The sequence below is a fragment of the Rhinoderma darwinii genome, chromosome 10, assembly GCF_050947455.1.
Source record: "Rhinoderma darwinii isolate aRhiDar2 chromosome 10, aRhiDar2.hap1, whole genome shotgun sequence".
NCBI classification, from domain to species: Eukaryota; Metazoa; Chordata; class Amphibia; order Anura; family Rhinodermatidae; genus Rhinoderma; species Rhinoderma darwinii.
In genome coordinates, this window is record NC_134696.1 from 51,698,901 (window position 1) to 51,720,353 (window position 21,453).

General features: G+C 44.6%; 1 protein-coding gene across 2 annotated transcripts in view; it reads right to left on the minus strand.

The window, feature by feature from the left end:
- Window positions 1–12,652: 12,652 nt before the first annotated feature.
- Window positions 12,653–21,453, minus strand: part of PTPRH (protein tyrosine phosphatase receptor type H) — a 167,939-nt gene continuing 159,138 nt past the window's right edge. For both annotated transcript variants that reach the window (XM_075839920.1, XM_075839921.1), the window contains 4 exons: window positions 20,191–20,313; window positions 18,199–18,359; window positions 17,675–17,810; window positions 12,653–13,322 (listed from right to left, as the gene is read on the minus strand). In XM_075839920.1, the coding sequence (XP_075696035.1) occupies window positions 13,179–13,322; window positions 17,675–17,810; window positions 18,199–18,359; window positions 20,191–20,313 (564 nt within the window). In that variant the 3' untranslated portion in view covers window positions 12,653–13,178. The remainder of the gene's footprint in view (window positions 13,323–17,674; window positions 17,811–18,198; window positions 18,360–20,190; window positions 20,314–21,453) is intronic.

Genomic DNA, 21,453 nt, shown 5'->3' on the forward strand with positions numbered 1-21,453 from the left:
CTATCTACAGGGAGGTGTGTTAGGCACTATCTACAAGTGGGCACTGTGTGACAGTATCTATATGGGAGTGTGGCACTATCTACAGGGGGTGTGGTACTATCTATAGGGGGCTGTTGCACTATTTACAAGGGGAGCCTTTGTGGCACTATCTACAATGGGTGCTGTGTGGCAATATCCACAGGGGGCTCTGTGGCACTATTTACAAGAGGGGGCTTTGTGGCACTCTCTACAAGGGGGTTTGTGTGGCTTTATCTACAAGGGGGCACTATGTAAGAGGGGGCTGTTTGGCTTTATCTACAAGGGGGGTATGGCACTATCTACAAGTGGGTGCTGTGTGGCACTATCTACAATTGGGGCTGTGTGGCAGTATCTACAAGAGGATGTGGCACTACCTACAGGGGGTATGGCACTATCTATAGGGGGCTGTGTGGCACTATCTACAAGAAGGGTTTATTTGCACTAAAAGAGGTGTGGTGTGGCACTATCTACAGAGGGGCTGTGTGGCACTGTTGTGTCCGCAGTCTCTGACCGCCAGCATGCTGTACTCACCACCAGCCGCGACCGCGGTATACCGAAGGCTTGTCGGCGTCTCCCTCCCAGGAGACGCCAACACAGGTGGCTTCAAACTCCTGCCTCTAGGGTGCGCACGTGTGCTCGTCCACGTCCTCAAAGGGCCAGCGTGCGCAGCAACAAAGTGTTCCCTATCCTATCCCCTTACATCCTGGACTATGTAAAGTGCCCTGCCCTTCTACTTCTCGCCTGAGCATTGTTGTTGTATTCGCATGTTAGTCTAAGCAAATAGTCCCTTAGTTGTATCCTGCTCCTAGTGTTCCCGTATCCTGCTTCCTGTATCCTGTATCTGTGTTTGTTCCTGAGCTGTATCTAGTTTTGGTGTCGTTTTTTTCCATCTGCCACATTCCGTGTCATCTGCCACGTCCAGTGTCATATGCAACGTCTAGTGTCATCTGCCACGTCCAGTGTCATCTAACACGCCAAGCATCATTTGTGCCAAGTGTCTGCTACACCACGTGCCTGCTTCTCCGAGTATCTGCAAGATCATCTTCCCAGGTATTCTTACCCCAGGGACTGTTATTGACTGTTGTTTCGCTAGCTGCTACTCCACTACGGCAGAGCGCCCTAGTGGGTCCATATACCCCACAGGCGTGACAAGCACTATCTACAGGGTGGCTGTATGGCTTTATCTACAAGGAGGGCTGTGTGTCGATATCTACAAAGGGGGGTTGTGTGTCGCTATCTACAAGGGGGGACTGTGTGTCGCTATCTACAAGGGGCTGTGTGACACTATTACAATTGGGGCTGTGTGGCTTTATCTACAATGGGATGTGTGTGGCACTATCTACAGGGATGTGTTTGGCACTATCTACTAGGGAGGAGTGTGGCAATATCTATAGGGGGATGTGTGGCACTATCTACAGCAGGGGGACTGTGTGGCACTACAAGATGGGCTGTGTGGCACTACCTACAAGAGGGGGCTATTTGGCTTTATTAACAAGGCAGGTATGGAACTATATATGAGGGGGGCTGTGTGGCACTGTCTACAAGTTGATGATGTGTGCCACTATCTATAGAAGGCTGTGTGCCACTATCTATAAGGGGGCTGTGTGGCACTATCTACAATGGGCCCATGTGGCACTCTCTACAAGGAGGGCTGTGTGGCACAATCTACAAGGGGGGACTGTGTGGCTCTATCTGCAAGGGGGTGGCACTATCTACAGGGGCATATGGCACTATCTACAATGGTATGTGTGTGGCACTATCTCAGGGGGGGTGTTTGGCACTATCTACAATGGGGGCTGTGTGGCACTATGTGACACTACTTACAAGACGGGGCTGTGTGGCATTATCTACAGGGGGCTGTAGGGCAATCTCTACAAGGGGGGCTGTGTGGCACTCTCTACAAGGAGGGCTGTGTGACTTTATTTACAAGGGGAGCTGTGTGCTACAAGGAGAGCTGTCTTGCAGTACCTACAAAGGGGCTGTGTGGCACTATCTACAGAAGGGCTGTGTGGCACGATCAACAAAAGGGGGCTGTGTGGCACAGTCTACAAGTGAATCTGTGTGGCACTACCTACGAAGGGGTGTGGCACTATCTACAAGAGGATGCTGTTCATTATGTCACTATATAGTCCCATTAGCCTCAGTTATACAATCTGTTTTAGTCAGGCACACTTACCTCTTTAATTTATTTTCGTTTAGTGTAATTGTATAACTATATTGCTTGTAAAATGTACAAATGCTTTTATGTTTGAGATACAAAAAAAAAAATTGGAAAAAAAAGACACCTAATTGATTGGCAGAGAAAGCAATCATGGCGAGGGGGAAGGTGATGTCGGGAAAGAAGTATGGGGGGTGCCAAACTGAATCTAGCTACGCCTCTGCTTTATACTGTAGAAAACCCCTCTAGTTATACCTATTTAGGAGGAACAGAACTGATTTTGACTGGTCTGTCCCCTCCTATAAAGTCGTTAAGCTTTTATCACTTCATTATGTTTAAGTCTCTGAGCTTCAGCTGTCAGTGCGTCACACAGAAGGGAAGCATGGAAGTATTTTTTAATACTGCTTTTCTGTGGCTCTGGCACTTATTAGGGCACTGTGCCGGACACTTATGGAGACACTGTTGCTGGCATATGTGGGAGCACTGTGGCTTTCTCTCTTATGGGAAACAACCTGCCGCAGCATGAATGTGTGCATTTGTTAAGGGAAGTGGTTGTACTTTTTTTACCGCATAATGTTGAAAGGTATCTAGACATTAGTCCATAATACAATAACAGTATAGTAGAACAAATAAAACACATATGAGCAGTGTTACTTCTTTCTCCGTAGTTCAGCATCAGACTTTCACTACCGCAGGCTGCTATCTGAACTCCAGAGTTGTTCTTCTGATTTTCAGTGGTGTTCTCCAGATCTCCATTCCTGTTCACTTCCAGTTTTCATGACAACCAGTGCGATATTAGCAAGAATGGGGTATTTAAAGCAACATTGCCCTCCGGGCCTCACCTAAACCTCAGGTTAGTGAAATCCCGACTTGCAGTGTTGCTTCTGTGTCTATCGTTTTTGTTTCCGAACTTTGCTTTGTCCAGTCCTTGCTCTTGCCTCGCCCTTCAGCTACCCATAGTATTTGCTGTTATCGACCATGACTCCATCTCTGAACTACATCTCAGACTTTTCCCAGTACTTCTTCTATCTTGGATTGCCTTCATGTTTTTGAGCTTTGGCTATCTTAACCTATGCATCCTCTCGACACCACATCTCAGCCTGACATCTTCTGCAGCACACCTGCAACCAATCAGTGACTACGTCAGCAGCCGTCACCTGAAGATTCAACCAGGAAAATGTATGTACTTCTATATGTTAAGGGTGAAGAACAGGAGGGTCCTTAGACTGTGCTCAAGTGAATGTGGCTATGCAGTTTCCTTCAAAGCCGGGTAGCAGGAAGCACCGCCTGGAAAACGAAAAGATTAGCACTGCGGCCTCCTTACCTCTCAAGAGGTAAGCAATAGGCCATCACATTATAAAATTGGAATAATCCCTTAAAACGTTTCATTACTACTGTTTTGTATAGCCAAAGAATGTTGTAGTGGCAGGGGGTAGGGAGACGGACAAGTGAGCCCTAATCTAGCCGCCACTCTGTCCCTGCCTACTTGCAACGACCCGCCCTAGGCGACGGGGTACAACTGGGCGGCGGTCCCTGCGCTCAGTAAGTGCACGACAAACACGACAAACATACAAGGAACACAAGCAAGGAAAAGGGGCCGTTGCCCACGGCAACACCGTGAGCAACCAGAGTGGTGAACGAGCCGAGTCAAGCCAGGAGTGTGCGAGGTACAAAACGAAAAGCAGAAGAGTAGTCGGTAAGCCAGGGTCGGTATGGAGCAGGATCAAAAATAGCAGGAGCTGTAGCTGGGCCAGGAACCACAAGGAAAGAAACAAAAGCAATAACAAGCACCGAGGGACAGGAAGTGCAGGCTTAAATAGACCGAGGGCGGGAGCTAGCTGAGTCTGGCCAGGTTACGATAGGCTCTCCCACTCCTAAGCCTGCCAGCCTGAATGGTGGAAGCAGGAGTCAGTCTCAGGGATGTATTCTCAGGTGCTGACTGATTAGTTCTGGGAGTTAACCCCGCTGTGCCTGGCAGATCCTTTACAGTACCCCCCCTTTTATGAGGGGCCACCGGACCCTTTCTAAGTGGACCTGGCTTACTGGGGAAACGCAGGTGGAACCTCCTGACCAATACCCCAGCGTGAACATCCCGGGCGGGTACCCAAGTCCTCTCCGCGGGCCCGTATCCTCTCCAATGGACCAGGTACTGGAGGGAGCCTTGGACCATCTTGCTGTCCACAATCCTGGCCACCTCGAATTCCACCCCCTCCGGGGTGAGGATGGGAACAGGAGGTCTCCTCGAGGGAGCCAAGGACGGGGAGCAGCGTTTGAGGAGGGAGGCATGAAACACGTCGTGTATCCGAAAAGACGGGGGTAACTCCAGCCGGAAGGAGACAGGATTGAGGACCTCAATGACCTTATACGGCCCAATAAACCGGGGAGCAAACTTCTTGGACGGAACCTTGAGACGCAAGTTCCTAGACGACAACCACACCAGATCCCCGACCATAAACAGGGGGTTAGCAGAACGTTTTTTATCAGCCTGAGTTTTTTGTACGCTCTGGGACACCTCTAGGTTTTTCTGAACCTGGGCCCAGACTGTGCACAGTTCCCGATGAACGACCTCTACCTCAGGATTGTTGGAACTACCAGGTGAAACGGAGGAGAACCGTGGATTAAACCCAAAATTACAAAAAAAAGGAGAGACCCCTGACGAGTTACTGACCCGGTTATTAAGGGAAAATTCGGCGAGGGGAATGAAAGAGACCCAATCAAATTGACAGTCAGAGACAAAACACCTTAAGTATTGTTCTAGAGACTGATTAGTCCTCTCCGTTTGCCTTTGGTTTCAGGATGGAAGGCAGAGGAGAAGGACAGATCAATCCCCAACTTCATACAGAAGGCTCTCCAAAACAATGAAACAAATTGTACCCCTCTGTCCGAAACAATATTGACAGGGACCCCATGGAGACGCAGGATGTGTTTGACAAACAAGGTAGCCAACGTTTTGGCGTTGGGTAGTTTCTTGAGGGGCACAAAGTGGCACATCTTACTGAAGCGGTCCACCACCACCCACACCACCGACTTGCCTTGGGATGGAGGCAAATCGGTGATAAAATCTATGGAGATATGTGTCCAAGGTCTCTGGGGAATGGGCAACGAATGCAGTAAGCCTGCTGGTCGGGACCTGGGAGTCTTGGACCTAGCACAAACCTCACAAGCGGCGACGTAGGCCTTAACGTCTTTAGGCAACCCAGGCCACCAATAATTTCTGGTAATGAGGTGTTTGGTACCCAGGATGCCTGGATGGCCAGATAGTGCGGAGTCATGATTTTCCCTAAGTACCCTTAGCCGGAATTGCAGGGGAACAAACAGCTTGTTCTCAGGAAGGTTCCCGGGAGCTGCACCTTGATCAGCAGCAATTTCAGAGACTAAATCAGAATCGATCGAGGAAATTATTATACCTGGAGGCAAAATACAAGCAGGATCTTCCTCCGAAGGAGGGCTGGCCATGAAGCTACGCGACAGTGCATCAGCCTTAATATTTTTAGACCCAGCCCTATAGGTAACTAAAAAATTGAATCTGGTAAAAAATAACGCCCGTCGAGCTTGTCTCGGGTTTAGCCTCCGGGCAGATTCTAGGAAAACCAGATTCTTGTGGCCGGTAAGGACCGTTACCTGGTGCCTAGCCCCCTCCAGGAAGTGGCGCCACTCTTCAAATGCCCATTTAATGGCTAAGAGTTCGCGGTTGCCAATATCATAGTTACTTTCAGTTGGCGAAAACTTCCTGGAGAAGTAGGCACAGGGGCGGAGATGGGTGAGGGACCTGGTACCCTGGGACAAGACAGCCCCCACTCCCACCTCAGATGCGTCAACTTCCACGATAAATGGCTCCATTTGGTTGGGCTGAACCAGCACCGGGGCCGAGACAAAGCACTTCTTAAGGACCTCAAAAGCCTGGACAGCCTCAAGAGGCCAGTGGAGGAGATCAGCACCTTTGCGAGTGAGGTCCGTAAGGGGCTTAGCGATGACCGAGAAGTTAGCAATAAATCTCCTGTAATAATTAGCAAACCCCAAAAAACACTGTAACGCCTTCAGGGAGGCAGGTTGGACTCATTCCGCCACAGCCTGAACCTTGGCGGGGTCCATGCGGAATTCATGAGGAGTGAGGATTTGACCCAAAAATGGAATCTCCTGTACCCCAAACACACATTTTTCGGTTTTGGCAAACAGTTTATTTTCCCGAAGGACCTGGAGCACCTTCCTGACATGCTCCACGTGGGAGGACCAGTCCTTGGAAAACACCAGTATGTCATCAAGGTACACTACCAGAAAAATCCCCAGGTAATTTCTCAAAATCTCATTTATGAAATTCTGGAAGACCGCAGGGGCATTACACAACCCAAAGGGCATGACGAGGTATTCGAAATGGCCTTCGGGCGTGTTAAACGCAGTCTTCCACTCATCCCCCTCTTTGATGCGAATAAGGTTATACGCCCCCCGTAGATCCAATTTAGAAAACCATTGGGCCCCCTGAACCTGATTAAAGAGATCAGGAATCAAAGGAAGGGGATACTGGTTCCTTACCGTGACCTTATTCAGGCTACGGTAGTCAATGCATCGCCTAAGACCACCATCCTTCTTCCCCACGAAGAAGAAGCCAGCACCTACCGGAGAAGAAGAGGGACGAATGTAACCCTTGGCCAGGGATTCCTGGATATACACTCTCATAGCTTCACGTTCGGGACAAGAAAGATTAAATATCCTACCCTTAGGAAGCTTAGCTCCTGGTACCAATTCGATAGCGCAATCGTATTCTCTATGAGGAGGTAACACTTCGGAGGCCTCCCTAGAGAAAACATCAGCGAAGTTCTGAACAAACTCGGGTAGCGTATTCGCCTCCTTAGGGGGAGAAATAGAATTAACAGAAAAACATGACGTACAACATTCATTACCCCATTTGGTTAGCTCCCCAGTATTCCAGTCAAACGTAGGATTATGCAACTGCAACCAGGGAAGACCTAGAACCAAATCGTACGATAATCCCTGCATCAACAGTACAGAGCATTGCTCCAAATGCATGGAGCCAACAAGGAGTTCAAAAACAGGGGTATGCTGTGTAAAATAACCATTAGCAAGAGGAGTGGCGTCGATACCCACTACCGGGACAGGTTTAGGCAAATCAATAAGAGGCATAGCAAGGGACATAGCAAATTCCACAGACATGATATTAGTAGAGGACCCTGAATCCACGAAAGCACTGCCGGTAGCAGACCTACCACCAAAAGAGACCTGAAAGGGAAGCAAGATCTTAGTACGTTTCATATTTACGGGAAATACCGGTGCGCCCAAGTGACCTCCCCGATGATCACTTAGACGCGGAAGTTCTCTGGCTGCAACCTTACGCTTAGGACAGTTGTTCACTTGATGCTTGTCGTCCCCACAGTAGAAGCAGAGACCATTCTTCCTGTGGAATTCTCTACGTTGTTGGGGGGACACGGAGGCCCCGAGTTGCATAGGTATCTCTGAATCTTTCGGGGAGGAACGAAGCAACGGAGCTTCGGGAGGCATCATGGGGGAGTCGGAGGAGAAAACACATAAACGTTCACGTTGTCGTTCCCTGAGACGTCGGTCAAGTCGTATCACTAAAGCCATAACCTGGTCTAGGGAGTCAGAAGAGGGATAGCTAACTAGCAGGTCTTTCAGGGCATTCGACAGACCCAACCTAAACTGGCACCTTAAGGCAGGGTCATTCCACCGAGAAGCTACGCACCACTTCCGAAAGTCAGAGCAATACTCCTCAACAGGTCTCTTACCCTGACTTAAGGTCACCAGCTGACTCTCGGCAAAGGCAGTCCTGTCAGTCTCGTCATAAATAAGTCCGAGAGCAGAAAAGAAACAATCAACGGAGGAAAGTTCAGGGGCGTCAGGAGCCAAGGAGAAGGCCCACTCTTGGGGCCCTTCCTGGAGCCGGGACATAATTATACCCACCCGCTGGCTCTCAGAACCTGAGGAATGAGGCTTTAAATGAAAGTAAAGCCTACAACTCTCCCGAAAGGAGAGAAAAGTCCTCCGGTCCCCTGAGAACCGGTCGGGCAACTTGAGGTGGGGTTCAAGAGGTGCGGTGAGGGGAACTACCAGGGTAGCATCAGGCTGGTTGACCCTCTGAGCCAGGGCCTGGACCTGTAGGGAGAGACCCTGCATTTGCTGAGCCAGGGTCTCACGGGGATCCATAGTGGTGTCAGGGACCAGGGGTAGACTAGGTATGGGCTTGTTATTATGTAGTGGCAGGGGGTAGGGAGACGGACAAGTGAGCCCTAATCTACCCGCCACTCTGTCCCTGCCTACTTGCAACGACCCGCCCTAGGCGACGGGGTACAACTGGGCGGCGGTCCCTGCGCTCAGTAAGTGCACGACAAACACGACAAACATACAAGGAACACAAGCAAGGAAAAGGGGCCGTTGCCCACGGCAACACCGTGAGCAACCAGAGTGGTGAACGAGCCGAGTCAAGCCAGGAGTGTGCGAGGTACAAAACGAAAAGCAGAAGAGTAGTCGGTAAGCCAGGGTCGGTATGGAGCAGGATCAAAAATAGCAGGAGCTGTAGCTGGGCCAGGAACCACAAGGAAAGAAACAAAAGCAATAACAAGCACCGAGGGACAGGAAGTGCAGGCTTAAATAGACCGAGGGCGGGAGCTAGCTGAGTCTGGCCAGGTTACGATAGGCTCTCCCACTCCTAAGCCTGCCAGCCTGAATGGTGGAAGCAGGAGTCAGTCTCAGGGATGTATTCTCAGGTGCTGACTGATTAGTTCTGGGAGTTAACCCCGCTGTGCCTGGCAGATCCTTTACAAATGTGTATTATCTTAAATTGCTGCTATGCCCATATTTTTTAGTTGGGTGATTACATGTTTTCGGAGCTGCTCTTTTGCCCATCACTGTAATTTGAATGCTAGAAAAGTAAAAACATAGCTGTGGCGGCATTAAGTATGATATAATCCGAGATTATCATACCAATGTTATGTTTTAGTTATCTTACTTTCACCTATATTGAGTGTCTAAGCAATATCGTTTTTATATATATTGACGATTACAGGTGACATTCAACTCTATTCCCTTACTACTATGGTTATCCCCATATTTCTTTAATGGGTTTATAGATAAAAATAATCAAGCATGCTGTTCAATGACTAAATGGCAAAGCTATAAGTCAAATGGCACGGACTCCAGTTTCAAGGAGCTGGCAATGAAGCAATGTCACAGCGTGGGAGAGCTATGCGATTTTGTTTTCACCACTATCGTTTAATGACTTAATCTAATAGACTGTAGCACGTCTCACTTAATGGATTTGAGGGCCAGAATGGTGTTTATGAAATAAGGTCAATTCAGATGCAAATTCAGAGGATAAAAGCTGAGCAGTGGTTGGGAAAGTGATACAGAGATGACACACTGACAGTCCTGACACTTCTGCACAGTTCAGATGATGTGTTTACTTCAGCTCAAGTCACTTGAAAAATAAACTCAATCTGATGCCCTCATTTTCTGAACCAAATGTACAATGTGGTTCTGCAATGTATAAAAAAGCTTTAAAGCGTACCTACAGTAACTTTTCAGGTGACTTTTCAGAATAAGCTATCATATGTTTGTACATGAGGAATAAAACTATTTCCGGCATTATTTAGCAGTTTTAATTTTTAGCTTTCCTTGACTACTGGACGGAGTCTTAGGGTATGTGCACACGAGAACTGGCTTTTACGTCTGAAAAGACAAACTGTTTTCAGGAGAAAACAGCTGCGTCGTTTCAGACGTAAAAGCTCCTCCTCGCATTTTGCGAGGCGTCTTTGACGCTCGTAATCTTGAGCTGCTCTTCATTGACTTCAATAAAAAACGGCTCAAATTACGTTTCAAAGAAGTGTCCTGCACTTCTTTGACGAGGCAGTCATTTTACGCGTCGTTATTTGACAGCTGTCAAACGACGACGCGTAAATGACAGGTCGTTGGCACAGTACGTCGGCAAACCCATTCAAATGAATGGGCAGATGTTTGCCGACGTATTGGAGCCGTATTTTCAGGCGTAATTCGAGGCATAATACGCCTCATTTACGCCTGAAAATAGGTTGTGTGAACCCAGCCTAACTGTTATCATGTCTTCTATACAATGCATACAGAGAAGAGGAGAATCCGGCTCTCCTATTTCTATCTATAACATATATCGAAGCTGCAGAAACATATAGGAGAATATACAGCAGTACAGACCAGTGTAGCTGAGAATCCAGCACTGGGGTAACAATGAAAGAAGCTGCAGAACATCTGTGTCTTTTTCAATCTGCTTGTGCTCCCCCTCCCCTCTTCATAGCCTTGTATGCAGCATATCTGTTGCTGACTCACTATCTCTCAGCTCTCTCCACCTACTCCCCCACTTTACTGTTAAAATGTAGTAGTTTTATCCATACTAATGCTGTAAAGGGGGTTTTACACTGGGCGATTATCGGGAAGACGAGCGTTCATAGAACGCTCGTTGACAATAATTGCCCTGTGAAAACAGGGCAGCGATCAGCAGATGAACGAGTAGACGCTCAATCATCTGCTGATCGTATCGTTTTAAAAAAGTAAAATATTATTGTTGTCTGCAGCACATCTCCCTGTGTAAACAGGGAGACGCGCTGCCAACATGATAATAATGTATGGGGACGAGCGTTCGGAGTAACGACTGCTCGTCCCCATCCATAGCTTCGTGTGACAGGAGCAAACGAGCGCCGATCAACGATGTCTCGTTGATCGGCGCACGCTGCACCGGCCAATAATTATAATACTAATGATTATCGGCCGATGTAAAAGTTGATCTATATCAGGTATACTATTAGATTAGCATAAGTTGTTTGAAAAGTTAGTGTCCATTTAAAGGAGAACTCCCACATTGGCAGTATCTATAATAATCAGCTACAATATCAAGCCTATATTCTCCTACCTTTGGGTGATTACTAGCATGATTAATATGTCTCCTGAGACCTGAATGGAAGGTACAGATCTATGAGAATAGTAAACCCACAAGATGCACATCCACAACCTAGAGTTGTCATCAGTGTAGGGTGAAGTGTAGGCAGGAGAGCAGCTGGGCACCAAAATATCTTCTCCTACCCCATCAGTTATACAACCAATGCACATGCCAACAAGATGGTCATTCTCCTACTACATAGTCCTACCTAATAACAGTTCAGTTTTTGCAGACATGTCTAATAAATACATAATAAAGTCAATGATGGGTATGGAATATGACAGAGGGATCCCATTAACTTAGGACTTACTGCTATTAAATAGAGACAAAAGCCACATGTGAACCTCTACTGTGGAAGGCAGTGTTTCTTCCATTGAAAATGATGACCTCCAGATTCTCTTTTCCAGACAACCTTTGTAACCTAGTTTTTCAGTCTCCCAGGCTCAACGGCATGCAACCAACAACATTGGGTTTTGCTTTGCCTTCATCTCGATCATACAGCGGTCTCTGTAATAGGTTGAAGTTGATGGACATGTGTCTTTCTTTAACCTTAGTAACTATGTAACTCTACGCATTGTATAGTATCGTGTCTAATATAAATAAACATCACTGTCTGCCTAAGGCTATGTTCACACGGAGTATTTTGGGGGAGGAATATCTGCCTCAAAGTTCCAAACGGAATTTTGAGGCAGATATTCCTCCCCCAAAATACTCCGTGTGAACAGCAATTATCGCGCCGTTTTTCGCCCGCGGCCATTGAGCGCCGCGGGCATAAAACACGCTTTCTCCTGCCTCCCATTGAAGTCAATGGGAGGTCGGAGGCGGAAGCGCCCGAAGATAGGGCATGTCGCTTCTTTTTCCCGCGAGGCAGTTTTACTGCTCGCGGGAAAAAGACGCCGACGCCTCCCATTGAAATCAATGGGAGGCGTTCTCGGGCCGTTTCTGCCGAGTTTTGCGACGCGGTTTCCGCGGTTACAGTATGTTTCCAGTCAAAGATAGCAAGCTGAGATCTTGCAATTGCAAAGACTGGTAAACAGTATATTACAAAGTGGCATAACTTTTCATAGTAGAAGGAATATGCAAGACACCAACTAACTTGCAATCAAGTAAGATTCTTAAATCCTGAAAATATATAAGGTATGCGTACAAAAGACAGCATCAAATCTTATCAATATAAAAAGATGTGCAGTACAGCTGCACTAGGGAAATTGTAAGGTTTATTATTTCTTCAGTGCATTATATAAAAATACATTCTGCATATTAATTATATATTAAATTGCTGCATTTCTTAAAATCAGCTCTCCAAAAATGAGCTTCTATGTCATTGCTTGAATCAAGAAGAAAAGTCATAAGACAATATCTATAAAAGTGCAAATTACAGAACTGCTGACAGATTCGCTTTCTCTCAAGAATTACACGAATACATTTTGATCTTTACATTTTGATCTTAAAACTGCTTAAAGCTAAATATATATATATATATATATATATATATATATATATATATATATATATATATATATATATATATATAATGACTAGTTCCTGTAAATTGTATCCACATAGAAATTAGCAAAGAGACAGGTGGATTTCCTAAGTTGTGAAGGAGAAAGAGAAAAAGTGATTGTATTCTCCCCTTAATCTTTAAAATAATAAGATAAAATCAATAAAACGTTGTGCCGTATGCCTTATCGGCTCATTCTTCATCCAGTTCTGTCGCTTTCTGGGAAGTCGTGATTTTATGGCACAGTTACCAGTATTAGTGAAGATGGATATAAAAGGTCAGGAATCTCTCGTAACATTGTCAGTCTATTTCGGATACAACATTTGGATGGTTACGTCAACATATTCCCCGGCGGTGAAGTACAGCAGCCATATAATGAGAGCACCTGAGCAAGTACGGAGGCTCAGCATCTCACTATGGACAATGAGTGCATAGGCTTAATACACAAAGTACATGAAATAACAATGGAGTAGAGGATTTCGTCTGGAGAAAGGCACACAAGAGATCGGCCTTCCAAATGTCCTGGGTGAGTTTGCCAGCTCCAGTGGTTGACCTATCCTCAGCTAAGCATTTTCTCTTTGGAGATTTCTAATTGCAGAGAGATTCTCATAGACAAGTTGAGTTCCAGTGTGATTTTCATAGATATGCTCATCCTCAGGTTGATCAATCAAGTCCAACATACATTTGTTGAGGAATATATATTGTGCCTAGAAATTGAATAAATTCATTACAAAGTTATAGGTTAGTATAAGACTATATGGGAAATAATATTCTCCCTAGCTGAAAGGGTATGAAAGGTACACTACCGTTCAAAAGTTTAGGGTCACTTAGAAATTTCCTTATTTTTGAAAGAAAAGCACAGTTTTTTTCAATGAAGATAACATTAAATTAATCAGAAATACACTCTACACCATTGTTAATGTGCTAAATGACTATTCTAGCTGCAAACGCCTGGTTTTTAATGCAATATCTACATAGGTGTATAGAGGCCCATTTCCAGCAACCATCACTCCAGTGTTCTAATGGTACATTGTGTTTGCTAACTGTGTTAGAAAGCTAATGAATGATTAGAAAACACTTGAAAACCCTTGTGCAATTATGTTAGCACCGCTGTAAACAGTTTTGCTGTTTAGAGGAGCTATAAAACTGACCTTCCTTTGAGCTAGTTGAGAATCTGGAGCATTATATTTGTGGGTTCGATTAAACTCTCAAAATGGCTAGAGAAAGAGAGCTTTCATGTGAAACTCGACAGTCTATTCTTGTTCTTAGAAATTATGTCTATTCCATGCGAGAAATTGCCAAGAAACTGAAGATTTCCTACAACGGTGTGTACTACTCCCTTCAGAGGACAGCACAAACAGGCTCTAATCAGAGTAGAAAGAGAAGTGGGAGGCCCCGCTGCAAAACTGAGCAACAAGACAAGTACATTAGAGTCTCTAGTTTGAGAAATAGACGCCTCACAGGTCCTCAACTGGCAGCTTCATTAAATAGTACCCGCAAAACGCCAGTATCAACGTCTAGAGGCGACTCCGGCATGCTGGCCTTCAGGGCAGAGTGGCAAAGAAAAAAACATATTTGAGACTGGCTAATAAAAGGCAAAGATTAATATGGGCAAAAGCACACAGACATTGGACAGAGGAAGATTGGATAAAAGTGTTATGGACAGACTAATCGAAGTTTGAGGTGTTTGGTTTCAACTGTGTTTTTATTGAAAATTTTTCAAAATATACATATAGCTTAGAGCAGCATGGAGGGCCATGCAATTCACATGGTAAGACAGTAACTTTCAATAGACAAACAAGACATCTGGGAAAAGACACAGGGGGTTAAGGGGGTGAGGGGGGGTAGTCGGAGCTCCACCTACAACCTAATCTAGAGATCCCTGTATCGAATACTTGTCCCACGGGTCCCACACCACTTTGAACCTGTCCAGTTCATTGTCAATAGAGGCCGTCATATGTTCCATTGTACGTATTTCCCTAATTCTAGTTACTAAGTCGATGTGAGAGGGAGGGGTTGTCTGTCTCCATTTCCAAGCTATCAACGTCTTAGCGGCAGTGAGAAAGTGTCGAAAGAGTGGAGCTGGTGATTTCCCCAAAGACCTAGGGGGAACATTCAGGAGGTAATGAAGAGGATCTAAGGGAATATCCTGCTGCAACACCGCCAATGCCAAGTTCTTAACTTCCAACCAATACTGTTGTACCAGTGAGCAGCTCCAGAAAATATGGAACAGATCTCCTCTCTGACTTCTACAACGCCAGCAATCCGACGGAATACCCGGATTGAAGCTATGCAGAAAGGCAGGGGTGTGGTACCAAAACATAAGGATTTTATATTGGTTTTCCTTATATGCAGTGCAGATGGAGGTTTTAGCTGCTTGCGACCAAATAATCTGCCATAATGAGAGAGGGATGGATTTATTCAGTAGGGCCTCCCACTTCAACATGTATCTATGCCCAGGCGGAGGGGAACCCTCCGGGGATAGCAATATTGCATAAATGGCTGAGATAAGCCCCCTAGTAGTGGTAGCATACCGACATAACCTTTCGAAGCTTGTAGGTGCAGTGACCCACGTGGATCTGAAAGTTTGCTGCATGTAATGTCTGACCTGAAGATAGTGAAAGAATGCAGAGGAGGGAATATTATGATGTTTTTGAAAGTATGAAAACGGGTGAAGCTCTTGCGTGTGGGGATCAACCATATCAGCCAGGTGAAATACCTCAATTCCCGTCCACAATCGGACTATTCGGGAGGTAGTGCCCCCCGGAATAGTGGGAGTGTAGAGTATCGAAGTCAGGGGCGGGCAACCCGACGCCAAATGAAAGCGGTTTTTACAGGTTTCCCACACCTCCCTTTGAAATCTCATGGGACCCAATAAAGATGCAGTCGGCATTACCAATGGGTCGCCCCATAACAGGGAGTTTGGGTGAACCGGGGCCATCCATAGCTTCTCTATTTCGGTCCATTTATTGTACGCCCTTAAAGACACCCAGCTGGGTATGCGACGGAGGTGTGCCAGTTTGAGGTGTTTGGATCACACAGAAGAACATTTGTGAGACGCAGAAGAACTGAAAAGATGCTGGAAGAGTGCCTGATGCCATCTGTCAAGCATGGTGGAGGTAATGTGATGGTCTGGGGTTGCTTTGGTGCTGGTAAAGTGGGAGATTTGTACAAGGTAAAAGGGATTTTGAATAAGGAAGGCTATCACTCCATTTTGCAACGCCATGCCATACCCTGTGGACAGCGCTTGATTGGAGCCAATTTCATCCTACAACAGGACAATGACCCAAAGCACACCTCCAAATTATGCAAGAACTATTTAGGGAAGAAGCAGGCAGCTGGTATTCTATCTGTAATGGAGTGGCCAGCGCAGTCACCAGATCTCAACCCCATAGAGCTGTTGTGGGAGCAGCTTGATGGTACGTATGGTACGCAAGAAGTGCCCATCAAGCCAATCCAACTTGTGGGAGGGGCTTCTGGAAGAAAGCTTCTGGTGAAATTTCTCCCGATTATCTCAGCAAATTAACAGCTAGAATGCCAACGGTCTGCAATGCTGTAATTGCTGCAAATGGAGCATTCTTTGACAAAAGCAAAAATTGAAGGAGAAAAATTATTTCAAATAAAAATCATTATTTCTAACCTTGTCAATGTCTTGACTATATTTTCTAGTCATTTTGCAATTCATTTGATAAATGTAAGTGTGAGTTTTCATGGAAAACACAAAATAGTCTGGGTGACCCCAAACTTTTGAACGGTAGTGTACATGGAGACTTTGTATGGCCCCAGAGAGATATAGGGCTGGAGGTTATTAGGACACAAAGATCGTGTTATTCTGGCACAAATATGGTCACAAATTCTTTAGAAATACCAAAGCAGATGCAGTCAACTTGGGGTCTGTGCACACTATATCTATCTGTTTATCTACCTACATTTAGCCGATTTTTGCAGGACAGTCCTGCGAACCAAACTACAAAAGGGGCAGTGTTATCCTATTTTGTACTAAAAAGGTTGAACTTCTAGCTGTTTTGTGGGCATTTCTGGAGTAAGATGGGCTACATTTTGGCACATCTTAGGCTGTCCGTGCACCACAAATTGAAATCAGCTAGTGCAAATTATAATACATTTTTCGGGCCACAAATTGCTTAATAAATCAACCCTCATAGTGCTTTAAAGAGTAACTGTACTTTCAGAAAACATTTTGAGCCAGTCTTCAGGCTGACGAGGAGAGCTGAGAGAGCACTCGGCTGAGCGCTTCTGTCTCTTTGTTTCAGCGATGGGGTAGGTCTCAGCACCCGGACCCCATTGATCAAAACTTCTGAGATGACGCTGTCAAAAAAGTTTTCTGTAAATACAGTTACTCTAAGGCTGGATTCACACGAGCATGTTCGGTCCGTAAAGGACGGAACGTATTTCGGCCACAAGTCCCGGACCGAACACAGTGCAGGGAGCCGGGCTCCTAGCATCATAGTTATGTACGATGCTAGGAGTCCCTGCCTCTCCGTTAAACTGCTGTCCCATACTGTAATCATGTTTTCAGTACAGGACAGTAGTTCCACGGAGAGACAGGGACTCCTAGCGTCGTACATACCTATGATGCTAGGAGCCCGGCTCCCTGCAGTGTGTTCGGTCCGGGACTTGCGGCCCAAATACTTTCCGTCCTTTACGGCCCGAACATGCTCGTGTGAATCCAGCCTTAAGGTGACATCTCATGCCAAGGGACAGAGAGGAATTGAAAACCTATTTTTAATAAATTCTTTGAACCACAAGGACCTTTATAAAAGGACAAGTAAAGCAATCAGTGATAGGTCCTCGTGCAACACCATCCAAGTACCTAATAGAAATATCCTCATCAAAAAATGAAAATCCAAGAACCCAAGTTGCAAGAAAAAGTCTCAACTGATGGTCCTCCTAATGTTTATAATACACATACCAGATTTTATTTTAATTTTATTTCGTTTTCTTGTTTAAAATGTGGTCTATTGTACTGAAAAACAACTACTGGTGAGGAAAGCACCATCAACTGTATAATTACATATATAATATATTCAGACTCGCTTACCTCTGTCTGTACCATTAAGTTTCGATTCATTCTCATCTTCTCTACAAAGTTATAAATTCCTATACGTTGTTCCTTCTCAATCTGCTGGATAAGGTAATCCAAAGCAATAAGCGTTCCAGTTCGGCCCACTCCCGCACTATAGAGGACAAGCACAAAGGTTCAGTGAAAAGCACAACTAAGCCGTGTGGAAACATTTCCTCTTGTGACAGAAAACAATATACTGAAATGATCATTTCATGGTCTTGCTGTTCTTAGACAGGACTAGCTTAAAGTTACTGTGCATTGGAGCAAGATCTTGCCCACCCCTAACCATCTCATGTCATTGAATGCAATTAAGTGAATAAGGCTGAGCTGCAGTACCAGATACATGCCATTGACAAGAGTGGCGCTATTTTTCGAAAACAGTTACTAATTAAGACTCTTTCAAATTTTTTTCTGGTATTGACTAGAAAGTGAGAGTTCCCAATCAAGCAAAACCATTTTGTCTTAAATAGAATACATATTTTATTATGCTTATATCTCACCTGCAATGTACAACTGTTGGCCCATTGCTCTTTCGCTGGTCCATGTGCTCGCGAACAAGACTACGGAACTGGATGATGGATGAGGTGGACTCTGGTACCCCATGGTCAGGCCATGCAGTAAAATGAAAATGGCGCAGATATTTTATGCCTTGTTGGTTTGCCTGTAATGAAAATAAATTGTATTACCACAATTTCTGCCAAGCATCTAAGATTGTAATTTTTAAAGTAGAAACTTATTTTCATACTTTAGTATGTGTAACATCTGACTCTAGAGAACTGCAGTCGTTTATGACTTTTTGGAATGAATACATTTATTTATAAATTGTATATCTTCTCACACTATGTAGTGGGTTTATAAAGTACTTTTCACTAGTTTATTTGGTATAGAAAAGTATCAATTTGCACATTTTACATCTTTACACTTTCCTGAAAAATTGGCATGACATAATTTACGCCAGAAACCGGTGTCAATTATAGCGGATATCTATGCCAACTCGATTTCCTTTTCAGACACACAAAAAGCCATAGATGCACCTCAATTAATGAGGGGCGTTTGCCTCCTAATAAATTAGGCGCATTTTTCTCCAGCGATCTTTAGATTAAGATTGGCGTAAGAAATGCCAGTCTTAACAAATCGGAAGTTTTCTGTGTCATACCCTACTCTGCAATGTTTAGGTAATGAAAAACAGCTCTCTGATCAAGTCATTCCCCTCTGGTAGCAAAGGCGGCTCCGTAACATTTTTTCAAGAAGTACGGATATTTCTGAATATATGCTGATACGTGCAAAACGTTATGCTTACTAGGAGAGAGGAAAAGGCACATGTACAAAACTGCGCACACCCAAAATAATAAGAAAGGGATACGAAAAAAACGGGAATGAAAAGACTAAACGTTATTATACACTAAGGTTTTTTCGTATCCCTTTCTTATTATTTTGGGTGTGCGCAATTTTGCACATGTGCCTTTTCCTCTCTCCTAGTATGCATATTTTTTGCATGTTACTGCAGCACCCCATATAGATTTCTTTCATACATAGTGGTGCCCATACGTCCCCATCTTTTTCACGTGCAAAACTTTAGTCACAGTAATTTTAATGTCATGGGTGGATTGCAGAACCAAGAAAGATTCTCAAAGATCGGTGTTATTTAGTTTGGGAAAAAAAGACGGTTTAGGCCTTATTCAGTAGGACGTTGAAATCGTTCGGGTGACGGACGTTTTTTAAACACACGGCATTTCTATGGGACTGTTCACACGGCCGTTGTTTTAACGGACCGTATGAAAGGCCCATGAAAAAATAGGACATGTCCTATATTTGGCCGTTTTCACCGATCCCTCAATAGATTTAAGTCTATGCGGGATCCGTGAACCCGGGTCCCGCACCGGTGCAAATTCACATTTGACATATGTTCATCTGAATAAGGCCTTAGTGTGAGCTTTTTAATATGTACAAATATATCAATGGCCATCTCAAAAAACTGTCTAATGATTTATTTTGTACCCAGGACAAGGGGGCATCCACTACATTTAGAGAAGAGGAGGTTTCTACACAACATAGCAGGGATTCTTTATTGTAAGAGCAGTGACACTGTGGCGCTCTCTGCCAGAGGAAGTTGACATGGTGAATTCAGTGACAAAGTTTAAAAGGGACCTGGATGCCTTTCTTGAAAATAATATTACAAGTTATATGTACTAGATCACTACAGACGGGTCATTGATTCAGGGATTTATTCCGAGTGCCTTCATTGGAATTGGGATTTTTTTTCCCCAACTAAGGGAGTCGGCAACTACTTTATAGGGGTTTTTTGTTTTGTTTTTGCTTTCTTCTGGATCAACACTGTAGCATGATTGGTTGAGCTTGATGGACTTATCTTATATTTATACTGTACAATAGTGTATTAAGGTGATCATATCCTATAAGACAAATAGAACAGTTACATTATGGGAATTGAACCTTCCAGCGTATGTAATAAAGAATATAAATACGTCACATACATGTTTGACAGAAAAGTCTCGTATTGTCCATTCAGACAAGATAGTTTCTGATGAAACAGTGACTGATATGTCTCCATAAGTACACGGGGTATAATCCAGCGGCCAGTAGTGGTCACATTTTACCTGGGAAAGGAGAAATAAAAGAGAATCACTGACATTTTTATTTTTTCACAAACAAAGTGAATGTGTGTTATGTGTGAAATATGTGAAAGCCACTTACTACAGTTTGGGTCAGCAAACCGTGGCTCTCCAGCGGTTACAGAATTTAAAGGCTGCATGCACATGTTGCGGAATTAGATGCGGAAAATTCACATTAAAACCATAGATAAGCGCAGGTAATTCCGCACTTAATATTGCATTTCTTTTTATGCATTTTTAAAATTTCACATTTTGATGCGGAAACCTGAACGGATTTTATGTTGCGGTTTTTGGTGTGTTGTTTTACAAACTTGTCAAATACAATTCTAAGACGGAAACGCAAGATAAATTGCCATGCTGCGGATTTTTAAATCCTCACTGCAGGTCAATTTATTTGCAGGAAAAATCTGCAACGTGTAGATAAGATTACTTGAAATTTCATTTACTTTGCTGGTACTGCATTATTCTGCAGATTTACCGCAGGAAAATCTGTGTGGCAAATCCGCACATAATACGCATAGTGTGATTTGGCTTAACTCCCAGCATTCCCCCATTAACTTGTACTCTTTGAGCAGTATCAAAGTTGCAGGTTAATGTTATTAACAGATTGTTATTGTCGTCTAACAGAAAAAGTTGAGGTATTTCAGGAAGGTACCTATAGGTTGCAGTCACCCAGACCCTAGTGCCTGATGGGGCACAATAGCCACTCACCCACGTAGGAGAACACCAGTACCATCAATGGTACAAAATAATTGTGGGGGCAGGGTCCCAAGCCAAAGAATAAAAATTGGGACCTTTTCGTGGCATTGGTTTATGATCCAAAGAAGAAGAACCGACACTCAATATTGTTTCGTAGATTCTATCTACGAAACAATATTGAGTGCTAGGTCTTCTTCTATATTGCTACGAATTGGACGAATTATTGAGTGCTGGGTCTTCTTCTATATTGCTACGAATTGGAACCCTACCTGTGCACCTGCCAGCTGAGTGTCGTGGTTTTCTTCTTATAATAGTGGTTTATGATACTTCACCCCCATTCAGGGACAGGAGCTTGTTTGCTCCTTCCACTTTCACATCATGGCGGATGCCTGTGAAGAGGTGATGTTTTGTATGGACCTCGGGTGC